Source organism: Prionailurus viverrinus, chromosome A2 (assembly GCF_022837055.1).
Source record: "Prionailurus viverrinus isolate Anna chromosome A2, UM_Priviv_1.0, whole genome shotgun sequence".
Lineage (NCBI taxonomy): Eukaryota > Metazoa > Chordata > Mammalia > Carnivora > Felidae > Prionailurus > Prionailurus viverrinus.
Window position 1 is genome coordinate 91,159,274 of NC_062562.1, and position 26,082 is coordinate 91,185,355.

Below are 26,082 nucleotides of genomic sequence, written 5' to 3' on the forward strand. Positions count from 1 at the left end.
TGCCCCTCCTGCCCCCGAGCACCTTGCCTACCCACCCCAGCTAATACGCCAGATCCCCAGCATCACAAGCCTGGCAGGGTGCAAGTAGCCCAGACGAGCCACACCACCCCACAGTGAATCCCGCCCCTAGGAGAGGGGAAGAGAAGGCACACACCAGTCTGACTGTGGCCCCTGCGGTGGGCTGGGGGCAGACATCAGGTCGGACTGCGGCCCCGCCCACCAACGCCAGTTATACACCACAGCACAGGGGAAGTGCCCTGCAGGTCCTCACCACGCCAGGGACTATCCAAAATGACCAAGCAGAAGAACTCCCCTCAGAAGAATCTCCAGGAAATAACAACAGCTAATGAGCTGATCAAAAAGGACTTAAATAACATAACAGAAAGTGAATTTAGAATAATAGTCATAAAATTAATCGCTGGGCTTGAAAACAGTATACAGGACAGCAGAGAATCTCTTGCTACAGAGATCAAGGGACTAAGGAACAGTCACGAGGAGCTGAAAAACGCTTTAAACGAAATGCATAACAAAATGGAAACCACCACAGCTCGGCTTGAAGAGGCAGAGGAGAGAATAGGTGAACTAGAAGATAAAGTTATGGAAAAAGAGGAAGCTGAGAAAAAGAGAGATAAAAAAATCCAGGAGTATGAGGGGAAAATTAGAGAATTAAGTGATACACTAAAAAGAAATAATATACGCATAATTGGTATCCCAGAGGAGGAAGAGAGAGGGAAAGGTGCTGAAGGGGTACTTGAAGAAATAATAGCTGAGAACTTCCCTGAACTGGGGAAGGAAAAAGGCATTGAAATCCAAGAGGCACAGAGAACTCCCTTCAGACATAACTTGAATCGATCTTCTGCACGACATATCATAGTGAAACTGGCAAAATACAAGGATAAAGAGAAAATTCTGAAAGCAGCAAGGGGTAAACGTGCCCTCACATATAAAGGGAGACCTATAAGACTCGTGACTGATCTCTCTTTTGAAACTTGGCAGGCCAGAAAGAATTGGCACGAGATTTTCAGGGTGCTAGACAGAAAAAATATGCAGCCGAGAATCCTTTATCCAGCAAGTCTGTCATTTAGAATAGAAGGAGAGATAAAGGTCTTCCCAAACAAACAAAAACTGAAGGAATTTGTCACCACTAAACCAGCCCTACAAGAGATCCTAAGGGGGACCCTGTGAGACAAAGTCCCAGAGACATCACTATAAGCATAAAACATACAGACATCACAATGACTCTAAACCCGTATCTTTCTATAATAACACTGAATGTAAATGGATTAAATGCGCCAACCAAAAGACATAGGGTATCAGAATGGATAAAAAAACAAGACCCATCTATTTGCTGTCTACAAGAGACTCATTTTAGACCTGGGGACACCTTTAGATTGAGAGTGAGGGGATGGAGAACTATTTATCATGCGACTGGAAGCCAAAAGAAAGCTGGAGTAGCCATACTTATATCAGACAAACTAGACTTTAAATTAAAGGCTGTAACAAGAGATGAAGAAGGACATTATATAATAGTTACAGGGTCTATCCATCAGGAAGAGCTAACAATTATAAATGTCTATGCGCCGAATACCGGAGCCCCCAAATATATAAAACAATTACTCATAAACATAAGCAACCTTATTGATAAGAATGTGGTCATTGCAGGGGACTTTAATACACCACTTACAGAAATGGATAGATCATCTAGACACACGGTCAATAAAGAAACAAGGGCCCTGAATGAGACATTGGATCAGATGGACTTGACAGATATATTTAGAACTCTGCATCCCAAAGCAACAGAATATACTTCCTTCTCGAGTGCACATGGAACATTCTCCAAGATAGATCATATACTGGGTCACAAAACAGCCCTTCATAAGTTTACAAGAATTGAAATTATACCATGCTTACTTTCAGACCACAATGCTATGAAGCTTGAAATCAACCACAGAAAAAAGTCTGGAAAACCTCCAAAAGCATGGAGGTTAAAAAACACCCTACTAACGAATGAGTGGGTCAACCAGGCAATTAGAGAAGAAATTAAAAAATATATGGAAACAAATGAAAATGAAAATACAACAATCCAAACGCTTTGGGACGCAGCAAAGGCAGTCCTGAGAGGAAAATACATTGCAATCCAGGCCTATCTCAAGAAACAAGAAAAATCCCAAATACAAAATCTAACAGCACACCTAAAGGAGCTAGAAGCAGAACAGCAAAGGCAGCCTAAGCCCAGCAGAAGAAGAGAAATAATAAAGATCAGGGCAGAAATAAACAATATAGAAACTAAAAAAACTGTAGAGCAGATCAACGAAACCAAGAGTTGGTTTTTTGAAAAAATAAACAAAATTGACAAACCTCTAGCCAGGCTTCTCAAAAAGAAAAGGGAGATGACCCAAATAGATAAAATCATGAATGAAAATGGAATGATTACAACCAATCCCTCAGAGATACAAACAATTATCAGGGAATACTATGAAAAATTATATGCCAACAAACTGGACAACCTGGAAGAAATGGACAAATTCCTGAACAACCACACTCTTCCAAAACTCAATCAGGAGGAAATAGAAAGCTTGAACAGACCCATAACCAGTGAAGAAATTGAATCGGTTATCAAAAATCTCCCAACAAATAAGAGTCCAGGACCAGATGGCTTCCCAGGGGAGTTCTACCAGACGTTTAAAGCAGAGATAATACCTATCCTTCTCAAGCTATTCCAAGAAATAGAAAGGGAAGGAAAACTTCCAGACTCATTCTATGAAGCCAGTATTACTTTGATTCCTAAACCAGACAGAGACCCAGTAAAAAAAGAGAACTACAGGCCAATATCCCTGATGAATATGGATGCAAAAATTCTCAATAAGGTACTAGCAAATCGAATTCAACAGCATATAAAAAGAATTATTCACCATGATCAAGTGGGATTCATTCCTGGGATGCAGGGCTGGTTCAACATTCGCAAATCAATCAACGTGATACATCACATTAACAAAAAAAAAGAGAAGAACCATATGATCCTGTCAATCGATGCAGAAAAGGCCTTCGACAAAATCCAGCACCCTTTCTTAATAAAAACCCTTGAGAAAGTCGGGATAGAAGGAACATATTTAAAGATCATAAAAGCCATTTATGAAAAGCCCACAGCTAACATCATCCTCAACGGGGAAAAACTGAGAGCTTTTTCCCTGAGATCAGGAACACGACAAGGATGCCCACTCTCACCGCTGCTGTTTAACATAGTGCTGGAAGTTCTAGCATCAGCAATCAGACAACAAAAGGAAATCAAAGGCATCAAAATTGGCAAAGATGAAGTCAAGCTTTCGCTTTTTGCAGATGACATGATATTATACATGGAAAATCCGATAGACTCTAGCAAAAGTCTGCTAGAACTGATACAGGAATTCAGCAAAGTTGCAGGATACAAAATCAATGTACAGAAATCAGTTGCATTCTTATACACTAACAATGAAGCAACAGAAAGACAAATAAAGAAACTGATCCCATTCACAATTGCACCAAGAAGCATAAAATACCTAGGAATAAATCTAACCAAAGATGTAAAGGATCTGTATGCTGAAAATTATAGAAAGCTTATGAAGGAAATTGAAGAAGATTTAAAGAAATGGAAAGACATTCCCTGCTCATGGATTGGAAAAATAAATATTGTCAAAATGTCAATACTACCCAAAGCTATCTACACATTCAATGCAATCCCAATCAAAATTGCACCAGCATTCTTCTCGAAACTAGAACAAGCAATCCTAAAATTCATATGGAACCACAAAAGGCCCCGAATAGCCAAAGGAATTTTGAAGAAGAAGACCAAAGCAGGAGGCATCACAATCCCAGACTTTAGCCTCTACTACAAAGCTGTCATCATCAAGACAGCATGGTATTGGCACCAAAACAGACACATAGACCAATGGAATAGAATAGAAACCCCAGAACTAGACCCACAAATGTATGGCCAACTCATCTTTGACAAAGCAGGAAAGAACATCCAATGGAAAAAAGACAGCCTCTTTAACAAATGGTGCTGGGAGAACTGGACAGCAACATGCAGAAGGTTGAAACTAGACCACTCTCTCACACCATTCACAAAAATAAACTCAAAATGGATAAAGGACCTAAATGTGAGACAGGAAACCATCAAAACCTTAGAGGAGAAAGCAGGAAAAGACCTCTCTGACCTCAGCCGTAGCAATCTCTTACTCGACACATCCCCAAAGGCAAGGGAATTAAAAGCAAAAGTGAATTACTGGGACCTTATGAAGATCAAAAGCTTCTGCACAGCCAAGGAAACAACCAACAAAACTAAAAGGCAACCAACGGAATGGGAAAAGATATTCGCAAATGACATATCGGACAAAGGGCTAGTATCCAAAATCTATAAAGAGCTCACCAAACTCCACACCCAAAAAACAAATAACCCAGTGAAGAAATGGGCAGAAAACATGAATAGACACTTCTCTAAAGAAGACATCCGGATGGCCAACAGGCACATGAAAAGATGTTCAGCGTCGCTCCTTATCAGGGAAATACAAATCAAAACCACACTCAGGTATCACCTCACGCCAGTCAGAATGGCCAAAATGAACAAATCAGGAGACTATAGATGCTGGAGAGGATGTGGAGAAACGGGAACCCTCTTGCACTGTTGGTGGGAATGCAAATTGGTGCAGCCGCTCTGGAAAGCAGTGTGGAGGTTCCTCAGAAAATTAAAACTAGACCTACCCTATGACCCAGCAATAGCACTGCTAGGAATTTATCCAAGGGATACAGGAGCACTGATGCATAGGGCCACTTGTACCCCAATGTTCATAGCAGCACTCTCAACAATAGCCAAATTATGGAAAGAGCCTAAATGTCCATCAACTGATGAATGGATAAAGAAATTGTGGTTTATATACACAATGGAATATTACGTGGCAATGAGAAAAAATGAAATATGGCCTTCTGTAGTAACGTGGATGGAACTGGAGAGTGTGATGCTAAGTGAAATAAGCCATACAGAGAAAGACAGATACCATATGGTTTCACTCTTATGTGGATTCTGAGAAACTTCACAGGAACCCATGGGGGAGGGGAAGGAAAAAAAAAAAAGAGGTTAGAATGGGAGAGAGCCAAAGCATAAGAGACTTAAAAACTGAGAACAAACTGAGGGTTGATGGGGGGTGGGAGGGAGGAGAGGGTGGGTGATGGGTATTGAGGAGGGCACCTTTTGGGATGAGCACTGGGTGTTGTATGGAAACCAATTTGTCAATAAATTTCATAAAAAAAAAAAACAAAAACAAAAACAAAAAAACTCCTGTTCTGCCTTCATTCACTTATTTATTTACTCAAGTGGCATGCACTGAGTGCCAGGAACCATGCAGTAGGGGTAGAAAGACAAGACTGGGTCTACACTCACTGAGGAGTCAGGAGAATAAAAGAGAGAAAGGCGCATGCTAACAACTGTCAACAGTATAGTTGCAGCTGCACATAGAAGGTGATGGAAGGTCTGTCCTCTGCACAGAAACAATCAATATACTATAGGCTGAAAGGGGCCCCTTACATAAGGAAAGGAGAAGCATCCCCACACACACCATTATTTACTTGTTTTCAGAAATTCTATTTATATTTATTATAAAATTTTGAAAGCCACAGAAAAATTGAGAAATGAAAATTAAACGTACTTTTAATAAAATAAATAAAACCAGTGTTAACATTCTGAGGAGTTTCTTTTCACTATCTTTTGATGCACACGTTTTTACATCACTGAGCTCTTACTGTTGATAACATTTTGTGCCATGGTTTTATATGGTAACATTACTGCATATGCATTTTATCCATATACTTTACCAACATATTTATGACTGAATTAATAGTTTATCATGAGACATATATAATTAATATCTATAATTTACCAAATCACACTACTTGATTTATCTCCTTGTTTTTTTTTAAGTTTATTTATTTATTTTGAAAGAGAGAGAGAGAGAGAGAGAGAGAGAGGGGCAGAGACAAAGTCTCAGCAGGCTCGCACTGTCAGTGCAGAGCCCAACATGAGGCTCAAAACCACAAACTGTGAGATCATGACCTGAGCTGAAGAGTCAGATGCTTAACCAAGTGAGCCACCCAGGTTCCCCTGGACTTACCTCCTTTTGACCACACATCCAATTTAACCATTTGGGTTGTTTTTACCTTTTAGCTAGTATACTAAACCTATTTTTGGTAAAGTTTTTCTGTATTTGTCTAGAAAAGAATCTCAGTAAAATAATTACTAGGTCAAATAAATATATTTTTAAACCAGTGTTCTGTGTTGTTACCATGACTTGGAAAGCAATGTGTGCCAAGGAGGAATGTTTATTAAATATGGTAAAACTATGGGACACTGGGTAGCTCAGTCAAGCATCTGACTCTTGATTGAAGCTCAGGTCACGATCTCACGGTTTAGAAAATTGAGTCCCACCTCAGGCTCCATGCTGACAGCACAGAACCTGCTTGGGATTCTCTCTCTCGTCTCTCTGCCTCCTGCTCCCACTCGCATTTGCATGCTTTCTATCAAAATAAACAAACAGGGGCGCCAGGGTGGCTCAGTCAGTTAAGCGTCCCACTTCGGCTCAGGTCACCATCTCGCGGTCTGTGAGTTCGAGCCCCACGCTGGGCTCTGTGCTGACTGCTCAGAGCCTGGAGCCTGTTTCAGACTCTGTCTCCCTCTCTCTCTGACCCTCCCCCATTCATGCTCTGTCTCTATCTCAAAAATAAATAAGCGTTAAAAAATTTTTTTTAATAAAATAAAATAAACAAACATTTTAAATAAATAAATAAAGTAAAACTAAACGAAAAAAATGAAACAATTCATACTTCCTTGAAACTTCCCACTTTCAAGTAATGGCCTCTTAACATTTCAATGTATTTCTTTTCAATCATTTTTCTAGTACACACTTTAAATAGACCTTAGATTTTACTATTTATTTTCTGATTTTTTCATTAGCAATGTCTTCTGATTTTTCTATTATTATATTAAAAACATTTCCCCATCTAATTTTAATGACTCAATAATATATGGTATGCTTACAACATAATTTTATTTAATTATATCGCATTGTTGAAAATTTAGTTTTTCTCCTAAGTAACACTAAAGTTAACATATTTTTCCATAATTTCTCTCTTGACATCTTCACATTGTTTCCCTCATATAAATTCCCAGAAATAGAATTAATGGGTTGGAGAATAGGAACATTCAAAATTCTTGGAACATTGTCAAAGTGTTTTCCGTATGACTGCCATGTTTAATGCTTGTATAACATCTGCTTAGTAATGCTTTTAATGCTTGTATAACATCTGTAATAACATCTGATTAGTGCAGCATAACTTTCATAAACATCATCTATCGCCGGATTGACCATTTCAAATTCTGTTACCACAGAAAATGCTCTATGAACACCTTCATGGATAAACAGTAACTTGTCTCCAATTATAGGTAACTCTTAGGCAAACTTCCAATACATGAAGATTTACTTCTGCATTATCTCCTCTACGACTGTGTAAAACTCAGACTGACAAGACATGAATCTCAAAGTACTCCAAATCACACAATCAAGCTGGTCAAAGCACATCTATGTGAACCCCATGACTGGGTGACTACCTCATGAAACAGGCTGTTCCTGGGCCTCTCACTTAGGTCCCCGTTCTTTTCAATGCTACTCCTCTCAAAGATTGATACTGAACTGTCCAGACACAAAAATACACATCACCTTTTCATCTTTATTTTTGTATTGTATTTTTCACATTACTATTTGCTATTCTAATATCACATACTAATACAGCAGAGATGTCTATTTCTCAAATTAATAACTGAATATTCCTGAAAATTAGCAAAAATATAAATTTTAGCCTCTAAGTAAAGGAGGGAATAAGTGGCTACCAAGTAGTGTCATGAGAGTTAGACTAAATTCTCTAAAAGATCGAATAAAAGTTCCAGATAGGGTTGCCTGGGTGGCTCAGTCAGTTAAGCGTCCAACTTCAGCTCAGGTCATGATCTCACGGTTCACTGGTTCGAACCCCATGTCGGGCTCTGAGCTGACAGCTCAGAGACTGGAGGCTGCTTCGGATTCTGTGTCTCCCTCACTCTCTGCCCTTCCCCCACTTGTATCCTGTCTCTCTCAAAAATAAATAAAAAACATTAAAAAAATTTTTTAAATGTTCCAGAAGATCTTTACAAATGAATACACACACACACACACACACACACACACACACACACACACACACACACACCCCTATCAATGCTTTCATGAAATCATTCAATTCCCTGGCCTTCCCATCTTATTTTTCCTCCAAAGGTCTTAACTTCCTCAACTTAGAATTCAATCCAGGATCAACATACACCTTCATGGTCAGGTAATAACTACTCTATTGTTTCTTCTTCTTAGGATAATTTCCTAGAAATGGGATTAGTAGTCAATAAAGAAAGTATTTCATAATGTTTAATATATATTAAGGCTTTTTCTTTCCCACTCTCACTCATGCTTAACCAACATTATTCAAAGACCTACGGCTTTTCAATCTTTGTGTTCATGTATTTACCTCACTTCCCACATCCCAAGTTTATTTATTGCAGATAGGTACTGATTTAAAACAGATGCAACTATAAAGAACTTTTTTATTTTTTTTAAAAATTTTTTTTCAATGTTTTTATTTATTTTTGGGACAGAGAGAGACAGAGCATGAACGGGGGAGGGTCAGAGAGAGAGGGAGACACAGAATTGGAAACAGGCTCCAGGCTCTGAGCCATCAGCCCAGAGCCTGACGCCGGGCTCGAACTCACGGACCGCGAGATCGTGACCTGGCTGAAGTCGGACGCTTAACTGACTGCGCCACCCAGGCGCCCCTAAAGAACTTTTTAAAAACAAAATATAAAATGGAGAAAAAGTGAGCTCATAAAAATTTCTAATGAGATGATAAAAGTAAAAGGATGTATTTTGGTGTAAAACTCTATTACTTGTGACACCTACTCCGAGCATCAAGTTCAAAAATAAACACAGGTGGGGCACCTGGGTGGCTTAGTCAGTTGAGCATCTGACTTTGGCTCAGGTCATGATCTCATGGTTTTTGAGTTCAAGCTCCAGACAGGGCTCACGGCTGTCAGCACAGAGCCCACTTCGGATCTTGTGTCCCATTATCTCTCTCTCTCTCTCTGCCCTCCCCCGCCTGTGTTCTCTTTCAAAAATAAACAAACATTTTTTAAAATACACACTTAGATACTGTCACTCATTCAACCAGCAAATATTGCAGAAAAAATAGGTGCTAGCCTCTCTCGGGTCTTAAAATTGTAGAACAAATAAAATTTAGCCACCATCTTACATAGTATTCTGTCACACTTGCAAGTTTTCAATAAGTAGGGTTCATACATATTTTGTAGACACAGTCACAGATTTCACAGGGAAGGGGAATTAGAGATGATTTCACCTCTCAATACAGCTCAGTGCTGAGCCAAACTCAACAAATCCTGGCAGAAATGCTGTCATACTACTCTTCAAAATGGCAAATGACATAAGTTTTATTACATCCCTCAGTGATCTTATTCTGGTATTTATAACCATAAATGATGATCATCAGTATCTACTTCAAAACTGACTCCAAAGAAATGCAAAATAGTTCATATTCTTACAGAAAAGTCAACTGGCTCTGACACCACATTTACTATTTTGATGTGAGGGCTGGAAGACAGACACGTAGCCAACTGATAGATTGAGGTTCCTCATACCCATATATGGTATGTTTCTTAGAGACCTGGGTCCAAGAGTCTCTATTACCCAAATACATTCATTAGGTAGGTGAATTCTGAACTCACCATTCATTCCGTCACACTTTGAATTCCCAACATTAAAGCAGGAAGTTTTCATGTTGCCAGGAAGGACATTCCACCATTTGTATTCAAACCCAAGCGCAGGCTCCATTCCCGCGGGACACGGCCTACATTCTACAAGAGACAGGTGAAATAAACAATTACAATTAAACCACATCTGGACATCTTCCTCTTCCTCTAAGGACTACTAAACTTTAATTAGCAAAAAGGGAAGTGGGAAGGAGAGATACTAGAGTGCCAATTCTCTTAAGAATTAATAACTTTCTCTAGGGGTGCGTGGGTGGCTGAGTGAGTTAAGCATCCAACTTCAGCTCAGGTCATGATCTCGCGGTTCATGAGTTCAAGCTCCACATCAGGCTCTCTGCTGACAGCATGGAGCCTGGAGCTTGCTTCAGATTCTGTGTCTCCCTCTCTTTCTGTTCCTCCCCTGTGTGTGCTCTCTCTCTCTCTCCCAAAAATAAATAAACATTAAAAAAAAAGAGTAACTTTGCCAAAGAAATCTGCAACAAAAAATATTTCTGCATATAGTTTACCCTATACACTTGACTCGCATGAAAAAAGGAAAAGGATAAATATGAAATATTTTAAAATTACTTTTTCCTTAAATCTGAGAGTAACTGATAATATCAAATCACCCTCCACAAGAAGGGTAATCTGAAACTAGTTATCTTATATGTGACCTTAGAATCAGTTCCATCTACCTTGCAAGCAAGGAAATATTTCAACTTTCCTATTGTTTATTAAACTTAACAGAGTATTATACCATGTAATTATGGACTGATTACTTGAAATTCAAAATACTCACTATGTTGAAAACTGATCATAGTTGTTGAGAGATATGGAAAGAGGCAGGTTTATAAATAAACTTGATTTAAATTAACATCTGCAACAATGAAATGGAAGGATCCTTCCCAACCATTTCCAAATGTGCCCAACACACTTTGCATTAATCACATCAGTAGAGAGAAATATTTACTGAGCAAACACTTCTTCATACCAAAGTACTACTATAGGACACATTTTTACATAACCTGGTCAGTGATAATGAGCTAGATATTATTATCCACAATTTTACAGATGGGAAAATTGAGGTTCAAAAGGTTTAAGTAACTGGGGTGCCTGGATGGCTCAGTCCGTTAAGTGTCCAACTCTAGATTTCAGCTCAGGTCATGATCTCACGGTCCCTGAGTTTGAGCCCTGTGATGGGCTCTGTGCTGCTGGTACAGAGCCTGCTTGGGATTCTCCCTCTCTCTCGCTCTCTACTCCTTCCCCACTTGTGCTTTCTCTATCTCTCAAAATAAGTAAACTTAAAAAAAAAAAAAAGGTTTAAGTAACTTAGATCAATCATACTAAATGTCACCTATAGGATGTGGATTCAAAATGAAGTCAATTAGACTCCTGAGTCCTTCTTATGCTATCTATCACAGGCTCTAGATAGTAAATATATGGCATGGCTATATTCAAGTGAGATGGCTATAACTGAAATGCATTTTAATTTTTGTCTATGAAAATTAAAAAACTGTGTATACTATTTTCTAAATTATTTGATATACACTAAAACTTTCCCAGCTGTACACTCTGAAACAACTTAGAGACTATTTTCACTGCCATGTGATCAAGCAATTTTTGCTATTATTATAGCACAAAATGTAAATTAGAGGAGGTTATGTTTTATGCTTGCATTCACATATGTGTACACTCTCACCAAAAAATGAGTGCTTATCCTTAATCAGTTAATATGGTGGAATTTTTATCAATATCAAAGGAAGAGTCATCCCATTAAGAGAATATTACACATATTACACAAGATGCCCCTAGAAAGCTATCCTTGGTATGCTAAAGAAGACCTCATCTCCTAATTCATTATAATATTTCTCAACTCTCCTAAGTATGTTTTATAAGTCTTCCATAAAAACAGTTAACAAGGTCACAATAGTCCAGCAAGATTATTTGGCTAAAGGTCCAATTCTTTGACCAATTGGCATCCTACCCTTTGTTCCATCCGAAAATGTTCCAGGAGGGCAGGGATGGCAAGAAGATGATCCATTGTTATAAAAGCCAGGGTTGCAAGGTGGACAATCCTTCTTCTCTCCAGAAGGGGGCAATCTAATAGCATCCGTGACATCCTCCCGGCAGATTTTGGGCTCTATCCACTTGTACATAATTTGTGTCTGGGAGGGGGGAAAGGGGGAGGTAGGGAACAAAACAAAACAAAACTTGCAGGTGATATAAAATTGTATCTTTCCTTTAAATTTCCAATAACAAAAAGTGTTAAACATAAAGCCTAGGAAGAGTCACACAGTGATAGAAGGGCCAGCTGAAAAGAATCTAAAACATTAGTAACAAAATGAGACAAGAAAAACCTTTGGTGGGAGAATGTTACTTCCAAATGTTTCACTATGAGCTACAGGTGGCCTTACCTCATTCATACAGCAAGTTCCTCATTGTGGAATTCCTCTTTAAAATATAGACACATGAGTATAACCCTTACTCTTCTAGCTACTCATTCACTCTATTCCATAACCAACATATGTTTCTATTCAGACACTACTTTTCTCATTTGGAGATCTCCACCACCCTCTTCCTTTCCCTCACCCCCCAGCACATAACACCAGGCTTAGCACAACGTGATCACAAAAGAACAGATTCATCTTTTTAAGAAGACTATGGCATTTCACAAATACATGTGGTTGCTCTCTGAATCTTTGTCTACCTGATGTTAATCTTCAAGAGCCATACCTAAAATATTTCTAATTCTGGGCCCTGTTACAGGTACTTCTAACATTATGGCTAACACAGCCTCTACTTTAACAGACAGTAATCTTTTAGACCTCATCCTCTCATATTCTCTCTCACACATACATACACCCTTACACAGCACAAAATACAACAAAATAGCTGTAATTCAGCCAAACCCAGAAAGTTATGGTTATAAAATTACTCTCATTTTGAAACCAGAAATATTAAATGGGTTACCCATTCACAAACAAAATCAATATGCTCGGTAAAGGGGGAAAAAGGTATTCTAAATGCAAAGAGAAAAATCATTTCTTTCATAACTATAGTTTTTAAAAAGAGACTCAGTTTCCTTCAATAGGTATATAATCCAGTGAATCTTTCTCCTTTAAAACAATTTTTGCAATAATAAGTCTAATACTGAAGCTGGAGAAACAAAATTAAAGGTACCTGTCTATGGTTATTTCCAGTTAATAAAAAATTATATAGCATATCCTTTAGACTACTCAGTTTTATTCTCAAGTATTCTCTTACGGAAGAGCAAATTACCTGATCTGAAGAAGGACGCTTAAGAAAAAGGTTTAAAAGGTAGCTGTCTCAACAGAACTATAAATAACATGTTTTTCCTTTTACAACTCTCTCTTCCTGCATTCATTTTATGGCCCACATCATGATACAGTTTAACCAGCCACTGCACCCATATGCCTCCCTCTTCCCATCTGTAAAATGATGGCCGCTCCTGCTGAAACTTCCTCAACAGCTAAGATAATAAACTAGATCCTGTATCCCGCAGGGGTTCTCCACTCCCCTGAAAAAAGGGGGAGTCTAAAATTCTGAGAATATAAGCAAATGAAACATCATTATATTGGGGGATGGTCTTTTTCGAATTCTGGCTCAGCATGTATAGAAAACAAATTTTCAACCCAATCAATTCACAAATTCGCTGACCTATCTGGACATTCATTAAAATTCCATCACGTTAGGTATGACCTACCGCACTGTTGAAAATAGGTGGGTCCCACGTGAGAGGAGGGGTGGGGTGGTGCTAACCTGAGCATTCGCACTGATTTTGGGGGGCTCACCTCGTAATCCTCCCCACCACTTTGGGAGGTCAGTATTATTATCCTCAAGTTCGTAAATGAGGAAGCTGTGGATAAGAACCGTGAAACAACTTGCCCAAGAATTAGACACAGCTAGTTAACAGTAAAGTAACACTAGTCAAGAAGAGCCAGTTGGGTTAGGGTAAAAATAGTAAAATACGCAAATATATTTTTGACCAAGTCAGCTGACCACCTGCATTTCAATCCAAGCACAGTAAATGTTTAAAAATTAGAAAATGTGCACTATCTTTAAATGTAAACATTTAGAAGCCAAATTTCGAATGCTCTATAGGAAAAGTTTTGTTCACAAAGCCTCTTGCTTCACATGGCAGATTGATTCTGTGCCTCCCTTTCTAATGGGGACAGATGCTCTCAAGTGGAGCTGACTGGGGAAAGATAATAATTAATATAAATGATACCGAGTGCCAGATGGCTCACAGCACAGGTAAAAAACCAACAATCAACTCATTCTTTGGCAAGTTGAGACAAAATCATGAAACATTTTATAAAAAAAAAACCCTCACAAAACAAAACTTATCAAACGGGCAGTAAGATTAGAGAAGATCTATAGTGTCTGACTATATTTATATTACGCAGGAATAAAATACTTTTTAGAGAAACACATGGAGGTATCAATTCTCATGTCAAAATAAAATTCAAGACTGGGAAGACTAAATTTAGACAGATTTTGAGACTGGATTTGTCCACAGTTGTCAACTTTCTTCCTGCAAATGTCCCTGTACAGAAGCACCAGGGCTTGGTAGACTGGCTGAATTCATTAGAGCTAAATTCCATGGTCTTTAAAAGTCTATCAACCGCTACTCCAGCCTCACTGCCTTCTGCTCCTATGATGTTCTAACTTGTATGTTCCCAACTAGGCAGACTATTACTCTCCTTCCTGCCTTTTCCAACCTTCCATCTTTTCCAGGGGTGAGACACTGAGCCCTCATCACTTTGTCTCTCCAACATGCCCACACCATTCTGCCAAGTTGTGTCCATCCCCTCCTTCAAAGCCATGCTCTAAACTTGTATCAGGTAAAATTTCATGATAGTCTCCTCTAAAATATTTTTTTTCAACACCCACACACGCTCTCACCATGTGCCCAGCTCCCAAACTACATACCAGCATTCACCTGGATTCCTTATCTGTGAAAGTTCTAATGTTTTCTGTTTTCCCTTGTGGTTACGTCCTTGTCCCCTTTCTAAATGCATCCAAGCTTGGGTCCTCTTCTTCCTTTACGTGGAAGATACTCTGGGGATTGAACACTGTACCGGACGTTCTAGCTCCGGCTTTAGAAAATGTTCTAAAATTAGATTGGGGTGAAAATATTAAAAACACTGAACTAAGGCTTTAAATGGATACATTGTGTGATATGAGAATTCCATCTCAATAAAGCTGTTAAAAATATTTTAAAGAAGACTATCATGAAATTTTATTTTATACAGATTTAGAACTCTTTAATCACTGGGAAATGCCATGGTCTTTTCCCGTCATCCTAATTCAGAAACAGAGTTTCGAATTATATTTGACTTGCTTAAGCCATATAGGAAGGAAGGCAGTTATAAAACCCATATCCCTTTATACCCTATTTTTTAATGTCCCCTACATCTTACCCTTGCCATACGATTCACAAGTACTGAGTAAGAGACAGTGAGCATTTGGAATAACTTGGAACACTGAAGTTCATTAAAGGGCAAAGAAAATACTAGACAAATTCCACCAATTTCCTAGCCTCAGAGATGACTAAGTTGCACAGTCTAATGTCCCCTCTCAACAAGGCTTCCTTCTAAAACATCCTGTCCTGCCAGGCACCCTTCTAACCCTGGCAGCAAGTTTCCTCTATGACAAAACATCAGAACAGTATGTGTCAATGGAATTTACCTTCTATAAAGTCGCCCAAATTCTGCCTTATGGAATAACACAGAAAAGTCTATTTCTTCATTTCTAAGATTTCCCTCCTAATGCTTTAGCTTACTATTAAGGAAGTTTTCATTAAGTACCTACTGGAAGAAAGTACTGTGGGGAATTTAAATATTAATAAGATAAATTTTTTTCTCTGAAGGTGGCTACAGTCTAATAATGATAAGACAGGTTCACAAACTGCTGTAACATAAAAAAAAAGAAAAAGAAAAAGAAAATACTTGAAGAGAATACAAAAGCATTGGATTTGGAAACAAACATGATTAGAATTCCAGCCTTAAAACTTACTAGCTCTGGTTACCTATAACCTTACGGAAATTACTTTAACTTCACCAAGCCTCAGTTTTCTCATCTACAAACTGAGTATAATATGTCTAAATTGCATAGCTGTTGAGAAAAATAATTAGAGGCAATGTTTGAATACACATGCATGCACAGAGTGTGCACGCAATTGTGTAAATGACAGATGCTTCTGCTATTAATACCATCATTTCTATTACTATCATTATTGTCACCACCATCATTTGAAACATGAGATGTAATGGATATTCAAAGAGATGAAATCTCTTTGGGACAAGCAGAAAATGTCAGAAAGATGGCCAAAATTCCTCCATCCCATGGTGTCTTTTCTTCAACTTGAAAAAATATTACCAGCAACTTCAACCATATTTCCTATCAAAGAGTTTAATATCCTGACCCCTCTACTTTAGATTCTGCCCATTTTGTAAAAATTATTTTGAGCCCTTTGCCAAGGACAGAACACAACTCTGTAACTCTGCTAATCATTCATTCACTTACTAATTCTCTTATTTATGAATTAATTCAAAACATGCTTCATTATCTTCTATATTCCAGGTACTCTACTAGGCTTAGAGATTTTTTTCTTTTTAAGTGATTAACAACACATTTCTGTCTACAGGAAGCTGAGAGTCCGGCGAAGAAAACAGTCAACTTTACAAGAACTGTGTTTGCAATAAAGTGAACTGATACCAAAACAGTAGCAAACCTTCTATGACCACTGATGAAACTATCAGGAGAGGTATGCAAAAAATTCTGTGGCAATTCCCAGTATATGAAGACAACCTTGCCATGTCTATTCATGTTATTTAAGAGCAGAAGAGTTCTGTGAAACTGCACAGAATCACTCTCTTTTCAGTGTGGTAAGAGATATCATCTTTTCCTCTTTAGGAACTGACTTGTGTGACACTGAGAGGAAAAGGGAGTTATACAGTCCAGCTGCCCAGCCACAGGGATCAGTCAGTGAACGAAGCTGTCCAAAGAGAGTATCCCACGCTAGTGGACAGAATGGCTGGTCTGAGGTTGGCTCACGATTCAAGCAGGACTAGTAAGAGTCTTTTCTGAAACTTGTTCAGTGCCTCCCTCTGATCAAAAGCTGTGAGGATGATAGTGGAGAAGCCAACAGGCATCTGGTATCACAGGAATGAGCTTGCCTCCGAAGGAAAGCAAACTGTGCCAAGAATACCAATGAGAAGATCAAGAGAAAAACGTCCTAATAAAGCTGTTGGCTCTGGGTTGAATTCCCAGTCACCTGAGTCAAGAGGCTCCTGCCCTGTTCCACTCACCCCAAATGCTGAAAAGTATCTTTTAATTTCATCGACAGAATTGTCAATCATCTCCAAGTGTGGAAGCAAAACTGACACTTTGCTTTGCAACCCATTCAGAAGAAATGTGTATCGCATCCCATGGTCAGAGCATGGGAGGGAACTACCATTTACCCTGAGATAAAAGACCAAAAAAATAATAATAATAAAGTTACTCTATCTAGCTCTGTTACCCAAAATAAACAAAAGCTTAAGCCTTGTCTGTAAGTGGTTGACTCCCTAACAAAATCATCTCATCCCTCTAACTTCTGCAAGCAGACCTGGGACACCCTTTGTGGATAGGATAAACAAGTGGGGGACTGGTTTTTCAACTATGTACCTACTTACCTGAAAACTAAGTACCCTTCATATTTTGGGGAGTTTTTTCCCCCATTAAATTTCTATTGCATTTTTTCTTTGGTAAGCCAGGTTCTAAAGTTTGGATTCTCTTTGAAATATTTTTGGCAAGTTCATGTTTTCTCTTTTCTAAGTACTTTTATATCTGAGACTTTAACACAAATAAGCACCAACACTTGGTCATTTGAGCTCACTGTTCAAGCACACTGAGGTCTCTCTAAATTTTACTTTTGTCATTCTCCCCAGCTTTACTGATTTACAGTTCAACACACTTATCCCTCATATCCTCATGTAAGTTGAGGATTTTTAAATCAAATGTTGAAAATAACTCACATGTACTCATATTCTTGTTGGTATGACATAGGATATATATAATTAGTTTGCTAAATTTATATTCCTACAGCCAATACATGATACCAACTACACTACCAGTTAATATCAACTACACTCCTAGTCGATATCCATTTATTAAGTCAGACGTTTACATACAGTTCCTCAGTTAGCCATATATCCTCTTAACCAGAACATTTAGTCCACAATTCCCTATATTAGCCATTGGAAGATCAGAGAAGCTGGTTCAAATATGTTGCTAAACATTACAAGATGCCTTCTCTCGATGACTACCTGGCCATTAGCAAGGTGAAAATGTTTTTAAGTTCAAATCTCCAGCAATGAATCTGTGCATGGGCTTGCATGCAGCCATATGAGTATATCTCAATATATTTAAAAAATGGGCTCTGAACATTTTGAAAACAAAACATACACAAAAATTTCAAGTTAATTCACCACTATGAAACCTCCCTCTTCTGGCATGAAACTATGCCATTAGCTGCAGCTAATGCAACCCCCTACCCACATCCCCACACTCCATTCTCACTCATATCTCTTTAGTTCTTCAGACACACCATGCTCCCTCCTACATCAGATCTTCACCAATCTGCTCCTCTTCCCAAAATGCTCTTCTTCCATACCTGGGCCTGAGGTTTCATACAGTTCTGAAACCTTCTCAGGCTAGATCAGATCCCCATAAAACTCAGACTTCTCTTCCTGTAGCACTAATCACAATTGGAAATGATAGTTGTTTTTTTTTTTTTTTTTTTTTTTTTTGACAGACTATCTCTATTCCACTGAAATCCAGACCAGTGGTTCTCAACCTGCTGAGATCCTAGACCGGAAGAATCAGAATTACCTGGGAACTTCTTAGAAATATAAATTCTCTTGTGGCACCTGGGTGGCTCAGTCAGTTGAGCATCCAACTCTTGGTTTCGGCTCACGTAATGGTCTCATGGTTTCAGGAGTTTGAGCCTAGTGTCAGGCTCTGTGCTGGCAGTGTGGAGCCTGCTTGGGATTCTCTCTCTCCCTCTCTCTCTCTGCCCCTCTCAAAAATAAACAAATAAACTTAAAAAAAAAAGTAAATTAAAAAAAAAAAAACATATAAATTCTCAGGTCCCACCCCAGATCGGCTGAAACAGAAAATCTGGGATGGGAACCTCAAGGTGAGTCTGATGCACACAAAAAAGTTGACAACCACTGCCCTACAATCCAGGAAGACATTTACCTTCTTCTTCTGCCTGTCCCTGGCTCTGCCCTCATCACCCAGCACTCTGTATATAACCAGTGCTCAGTGAAGATTCACTGAATAAATGAATGAATGAATAGACATTCCACATATTTCATGATGTTAATCAGTCTCTCAATCAGGATTAGAACGGTTTCAGTTACTAATTAAAATATTTCTGAAAAATGTTCCATATTGGAAGGAAGCAATCAAATTACTAAACTTCAGAATGAATACAGAAACCTGGGCATTTCTGCGTCATATAAATTATCATGTCCAAAAGTATGTATACATCAGTAGCTGCTTTCCTTGAGGATCCTCTCCACACAAAGGGAAAGTAAGATCAAAGAGAATACGACAGGACAAAAAGAGCCACAGTCATTGAACGACCTGAAAACATCACTAAACCACCAGCAAATCACCAGGATGAGCCAAGCAAGAATAAAATACCTTTTCTATTTTTAAAAACACTTTATATATTTATTTTGAGAGAGAGAGCACAAGTGTGCAAGTGCAAGTGGGGTAGAGGGAGAGAGGGAGAGAGAAAATCCCAAGCAGGCTCCACACTTTCAGTGGGAGCCCAATGCAGGGGCTTTAACTCATGAACCGTGAGATCATGACGTGAGTTGAAATCAAGAGTTGGATGCATAACCGACTGAGCCACCCAGGTGCCCCTAAAATACCTTTTTAAAAGATGAAACCAGAACAAATGAAAATGTTGAAACAAAAAACAAAAAAAAAAGAAAAATTCAAATTCACATGTGCAATCTTTATTTCCCCACCAATTAATTAACTAATTGTACCTGTTAATTAAGTTCCTTTTGGTTTTTGTTTACTTCTGAAGCGAGACATTGTTATCTTGAAGTAAGTCTCAAATCACTTTTTAAAGATTCACTGGGTTTATGGAGTGCTAGTACAATGTGTTGTTCTACACTGAGAACATGTTCAGGGGTTATCCAGACTCAACAAAGAAAGCAATTTGTGTGAATGTGTGAACACAACATGCCTATGGGGGCATGCATATGTGTGCACAGATGTGTGTGTGTGTTCCGTGCATTCTACATTTAATGTATAGCTTTACTTCCTTTTGGCCCAGGTCAACTAAATCTTGTCACAGTATTCACTGACACAAAAAACTACTTGTTGACATAATAAAAATAGCACTTTTAAATATTTTCATTATAGCCAAGACTAGAACCATTTGTGGATCTCATTCACATAAGCTTCAGTAATGCTGAATTAGTGATGACTATACATACAATAAAGTAAATTCAATTCACCTTACTTAAATAAGTCAAGTTTAGTTTTAAAACATTTAGTTAAGTACCATTATTTCAAATTACTTTCAACATACATGTAGTTCTCTACATGTATTTTCTAAATGGAAATACCCTTTGTTTGGCCACTATTATAGGGCCATCAAGATATTACTTTATAACTCCTTCTAATTTAAGGGTTGTTTGAGTTACTGTCCTTATTAAAAATAATACATATACTTATTAAAAATAATACATATAATTATTAATATTTTCCACTAATTTAGGGGTGCCTGGGTGGCTCAGTTGGGTGAGCATCTGACTCTTGATTTTGGCTCAGGTGATGATTTTGCAGTTCAAGGAATCAAGCCCCACGATGGGCTCTGTGCTGACAGTGTGAAGCCTGCTAGGGATTCTGTCTCTGCCCCCTGCCCCGCTCATTTTCTCTCCCCATCTCTCTCTCTCTCTCTCTCTCTCTCTCCCTCTGCCCCTCTCCCCTGCTTGCACTCTCTAAAATAAATGTGTAAAAAAAATTAATTAAATGCCATTATTTCAAAGATGTAAACACAAAGAAAATGCTGCATTGCAGCCACTTGAATCCGTTTCTCCGAGACATAAGCTAATACAGTCTAACTGTAATAAAGAGAACAGGACATCAACTGCAGGGTTCATGTATGCATTCTTCCTCTGGCTAAGTGCCGTCTGTATGGTAATTACTTGGCGTTTTCTAAATGCAATTACATAATAATCTGCCATAACTGAATGTGCCTATGGCTGCATGGCTTTTATTGATCAAACCTACTGAGGAACCAAATAAGATGCTTCCATCCTGGGAGTCATAGTACACGTTTTAAAGGTTGTGCTCCCCCTGATCCTTTAAAAAAAAAAATTCCTGTTAAGAATAGCAATAATTTATTGAGCACTCACTAGGTGCCAGATACTATGCTAAGAACTTTAAAGTGAATATCTCATGCATTCTCTGAGTGGCCTTATGAGGTAGGAATCAGCCCCATTGTATAGATGGGAAAAAAAAAAAAACAGACTTAGAGCAAGTAACCGGCCCACAGCACTAATAAGTAATAGTGTGAAATCAAAGCCAGGACACCAGGATTCAAAATCTACATTTTTAAACTTCTGCCATACCACTTACAGACATGTGTTACAAATCAACTCATTTAAGTCTCTCACCAACAAAGTAGAGTCTGCTCAAATTGGGAAGAGGGTTGAATTAAAACGGAATGCAGGTGACTGAATACAGCCTGTATACCTTTCCTTCTTCATTGCATGGAGTATGGATCTGGAAATAGTCTTTTGTGGTACAGGGAGGTCGCTCCATACATTCGCTGGACCCTTCCTCTGCAACATAAAAATGCATTCCAGAAATGAGTCATGTATGTTGTGACTCTCAGTAAAAGCAAAAATTAAAGCAAAACAAAAAAAAGCAGACAACTAAAAATTAAAAATAACCTTCCTCACTAAAGGAATTTAGGAAGAACTAGCTAGACCTAAGGAAAATAAAGGCCTGTATTTTTATTTACCCTGGAGCAATACATGTTTCCATGATACACAAGAAACATATAATTTTTCCAAGAAGACATTAGATTTCTTCCATTATTATCTGAACACTGTAAATCTGCAACAAATTAAAATTTTCTAAGTACATCTCTATGCCAACAAATCATGTAAAATTACAATCTGATTTTTTTTTAGATTAGTATAAATATATCCAAAGTAATTCCCTGTAGGGTGCAGAACAGAAAAAATTACAAATGGAAAAGTCATGCACAAAGGGCAATAAGTCGTATTTTATCCATCCAATACTGATTCACTTTAGCACTTGGTTCCTGGCACACCGTTCCCACATTTTATGTGTGACCTCTGGCTCATGACTCTACACTGTAAACAAACATAATTTTAGAGAGAAAGAACAAAGACTATTAACTGGCAAAGACCAATCCTACCTGAAAACTGGGACTCCTCTTCACACTTGATGCATTCTTTGGCTCCTTTCTCAGAGTAGGTGTTTCTGGGACAGACTTGGCAGATGAACGAGCCTGGTTTGTTGCTGAAGGTTCCTGGCTTGCACGGAAAGCATTCTGATGTGTATGCCACCCCTGTGTGGTAATGAAAACCAGAGCATGGGAGGGAGGACCCACGAGCAACAAGCAGATCAGCACCTTCTTGCTGCTTCTACCAGAAGTGAAAGAAGTAGTAATAGTGAGCCGGGATCCTTTATCCCATTCATGCAACAGCAACGAAGTATTTACCATGTGCAAAAAACTGGGATAGAAACTATCCTATGCATCCTAAGTAGAGCAGACACTTAAACAAGAGATTGAGATTTCACAGAGGTATACTCAATTATCAACTGAGTCGTCAAAAAGAACAATTCCACTAACTCTAAGCTCTCTATGAGCCTACTTTTCTCTGACCTTTATGGCCACCTGTTCCCTTTCCTCCACTGATCATTAAGTCACAGGCAAGACGTAACAGACCCTAGGGGAAATGGCCTTTTCTTCTGGCTTGTAATTCCAGCCTTTGCCAGCAGATGTCCCCATGACTAATGAGTTAGTGTCACAGGAACCAGTACAGAAAGTAATAAAATAGAAGCCATTAATAAAGGAGAATCACTGCTTTAATTAAAAGTAGCCCTAATTGAGAATGAACTATTCCAGGGTTTATTGGCTTCTCTCCTGGGCCAGAAAACACCTGACTGGTTCAGAGAGGCATAAGAGGTTTAGGAGACAGTCAGGCAGAGAAGTTTATGTTATTGTTATTTCTACAGATATAACTGTGAGCTGTTATATCCCAGTGAGCTCCATGCCTGGCACAATAGACATCTGTTGAATGAAGAATAGGTTCTTATTAACAAGGATCATTTTATTTTACTTAAAGACACCAAATTGTTATCATACTTATTTTCTCACAGAGATTAAATTTAGTTTACAGGTATAAAAACACCAGTCAACTTGTCCAAAAAAATGGTCTTTAGACATGTATCCTACCCCATAATCCCTTCAGACATCCAAACCAAACATTTAGCCAATGTTTTAACTAACTCTAAAATGTGATGTGTGATCACTAGAACAGATTGCTGTAAAATACCTTCAATTGTGATATTTTTTACCAAAACAGGCTTGACTGCCTTAGAACCCATTAGGATGCCGGTAGTTCTCCAGTAAAGTATGTTGGTGCCTGACTTCAGCATTACCTGTAAAGAGGAAGACAGGGCACTCACATCAGATAAACCAGGCTCCTTCAACCATACCTGAAAGCTGATCCCGTATACACTTTTCAAGACATTTTTATGAAACACCATTAATTGGGAACCTACAACCTTAAGTCTACTGCAAATTCAGACCTAAGATCTGTTGTGACCACATTCTCTTAAAAAAAAAACAAACAGTTTGCCAATCCAAAAAAATATGCCAGTAAAGAAGGAAAAGAAAATTCTTTAAGTCTGAACAAAAAGAGAAAATGATTTTTAAACCATGTGCATGAAGTCTTGGCTCATAATTAAAAGGTGCTCATTCTAGACAGTAAAAAGACACACAGCCCAGTGTTTATTGACTGCCACTATTCACAAGCAGATCTTTGGGCTCTGAAAACAAAAAGGCAACAGAATGAGTTTGCTTCCTTCTAAAATTATTTAATAGGGGTGCCTGGGCGACTCAGTGGGTTAAGCGTCCAACTCTTGGTTTCAGCTCAGGTCAAGATCTCACGGTTCTGGGTTTGAGCCCCACATTAGTCTCCATGCTGACAGTGCAGAGCTTGCTTGGGATTCTCTCTCTCCCCACCCCCCCCCTTCTGACTCTCCCCTGCTTGCACCTTCTCACTCTCTCTCAAAATAAATAAACTTAAAAGCAATATTTCAAAATAAATAAATAGAAATAAAATTATTTAAGAAACGATACTCCAACAGCAACCAGAGAAAAATAGGACTGTTGTAAAATAACATGATTTAAATGTGTATCTCCAGCACTTAAATGATCAGTATATCTAATATTTGCTTCCTTTGCTACCAGCACATTGTTCTTTTTACATATCAAATGACTTTTCTGATAAATCTCATGCCGTTTCTGTCAAAGGAACTGATATAAGAGTTCCTTGCTTTCTCATTTGCCACTTTTATTCTTCTGTGTAGTCTCTGGCTGGCCAGGTCCAAGCTCCATAAAATTAAAACATGTATTTCACAATGCCAGAGATTCAGCAAAGTTATACATTACATACTTTCCCCTGGGTTAAGTGAAGAAAGCATATTTGTTGCCAAGGGTTACTTGTACCTTCAAAACGCAGCTTAATGAATGCTTAGACAAATGGATCTTAAGTGGTTCTATTACCACTTCCAGGCATACAGATCAAAAATAGTCAGAGAGGGTACACTGTATGAATCACTCAAGGATGGGGCACCTGCTATAACGGAAAGGTGAGGGTGGATGGTCACTTATTGACATAGAGCTTAGTCTACACTGCAGGTACCACATGAGGTCTTTCCTGTATAACATCTCATTTAACCCTGCAAGACTGCCCCATGTCTTCCGTGAAAACTCAGATTCAAAGAGATTAAGCCAATTACCTAAAGAGACACAACTACAGTAAGCCAGAGTTAGATTTTAAATCCATGCCTTACTCCAATGGGAGAGGGCCTCCAATAATACCAGATTCACGGACTGTGTTACCGGATCATTGCTTTCAAGCATTTGGAGTTGTACTGTGGAGAGTAGGTAGTAACTTTACCTAATGTGACCAGAGAGGGTAGAAGTTTGAGCAACAGGTGACAAATAGACAGGAAGCAGGTTTGGCTTCAAACACGGATGGATTTTGTGAGATGCAGTGCTGTCCAACAATGGAGTCAGTACAGCCCCCAACAAAACAAGTTTGAAAGTCACTTGTTGGAGACACTGCAGAGAAAGATGGAACAAAGGATCCATCCAGTGCCAAGAGCCACTGAACCTCTCCCACATGACAGGCACATATGAAAACTTACACACCCAGAGGTTCTGTGTATTAGTTTTCAATAGCCTTATTTCTTGTCAATGCCCCTTTGAAAAGGAGGAAAGTTGGAGTCTGACAGCAAAGAGAAGGGAAAGAAACCCAAAGAGAAAGGTAGGAAAAAAACACCCAGAAAGACCCTGTGCCCATGAAACTTTGAGGCAATTTCTTCCCTACCCAGAAATTGTCTAAATTAATGAACAATTTTTTTTTTCATAAAATAAACTTCTTTATAAGATTGGGAAAAGGAAGGAGCAGAATGAGGGTTGGTGGGAGAGAAGAAGAACAAAGAGAGACTTACAGAATGAGAGCCCCATTCTCCATTGTCTGTGAGTTTTACCCACTTGTCTGCGGTGGTGTCCATCTCCTGGCACTGATCATTTTGAATCTATGGATGAAACACAATGGCCCCAGTAAAGCTTCGTGAATAATAGCTTTAATTAAAGGCACTACTCAGCACAAGACAGGCTGTAAGAGCTTCTTTCAATACATACTAAATAATGTCTGTGAGTAATTCTCAGCAAGTAAGCATAACCAAGGCCTCTGGAGCCCAAGTGACAACTGTTTACTGTGGTTCTAAGGAAAGCATCCTCATTATTGTAACAAAAGGGTTAAGAACAGAGAGGAGGGAAGGAGAGAGGATGAGAGCAGTCAACCCTGAAAATTCACAGAAAGGAGAAAAGTCATCACCAAAAACTTATCAAA

The 26,082-nt window shown here is 38.6% G+C and overlaps 1 protein-coding gene across 1 annotated transcript in view; it reads right to left on the reverse strand.

Annotated features, from left to right (window-relative positions):
- The window catches only part of ELAPOR2 (endosome-lysosome associated apoptosis and autophagy regulator family member 2), a 185,840-nt gene that overhangs the window by 40,171 nt on the left and 119,587 nt on the right, over positions 1-26,082 (reverse strand). The window contains exons 5-10 of the mRNA XM_047848990.1: positions 25,679-25,765; positions 23,491-23,596; positions 22,347-22,499; positions 21,653-21,741; positions 11,847-12,027; positions 9,842-9,970 (exon numbers count right to left, since the gene is read on the reverse strand). Of these exons, the coding sequence (XP_047704946.1) occupies positions 9,842-9,970; positions 11,847-12,027; positions 21,653-21,741; positions 22,347-22,499; positions 23,491-23,596; positions 25,679-25,765 (745 nt within the window). The remainder of the gene's footprint in view (positions 1-9,841; positions 9,971-11,846; positions 12,028-21,652; positions 21,742-22,346; positions 22,500-23,490; positions 23,597-25,678; positions 25,766-26,082) is intronic.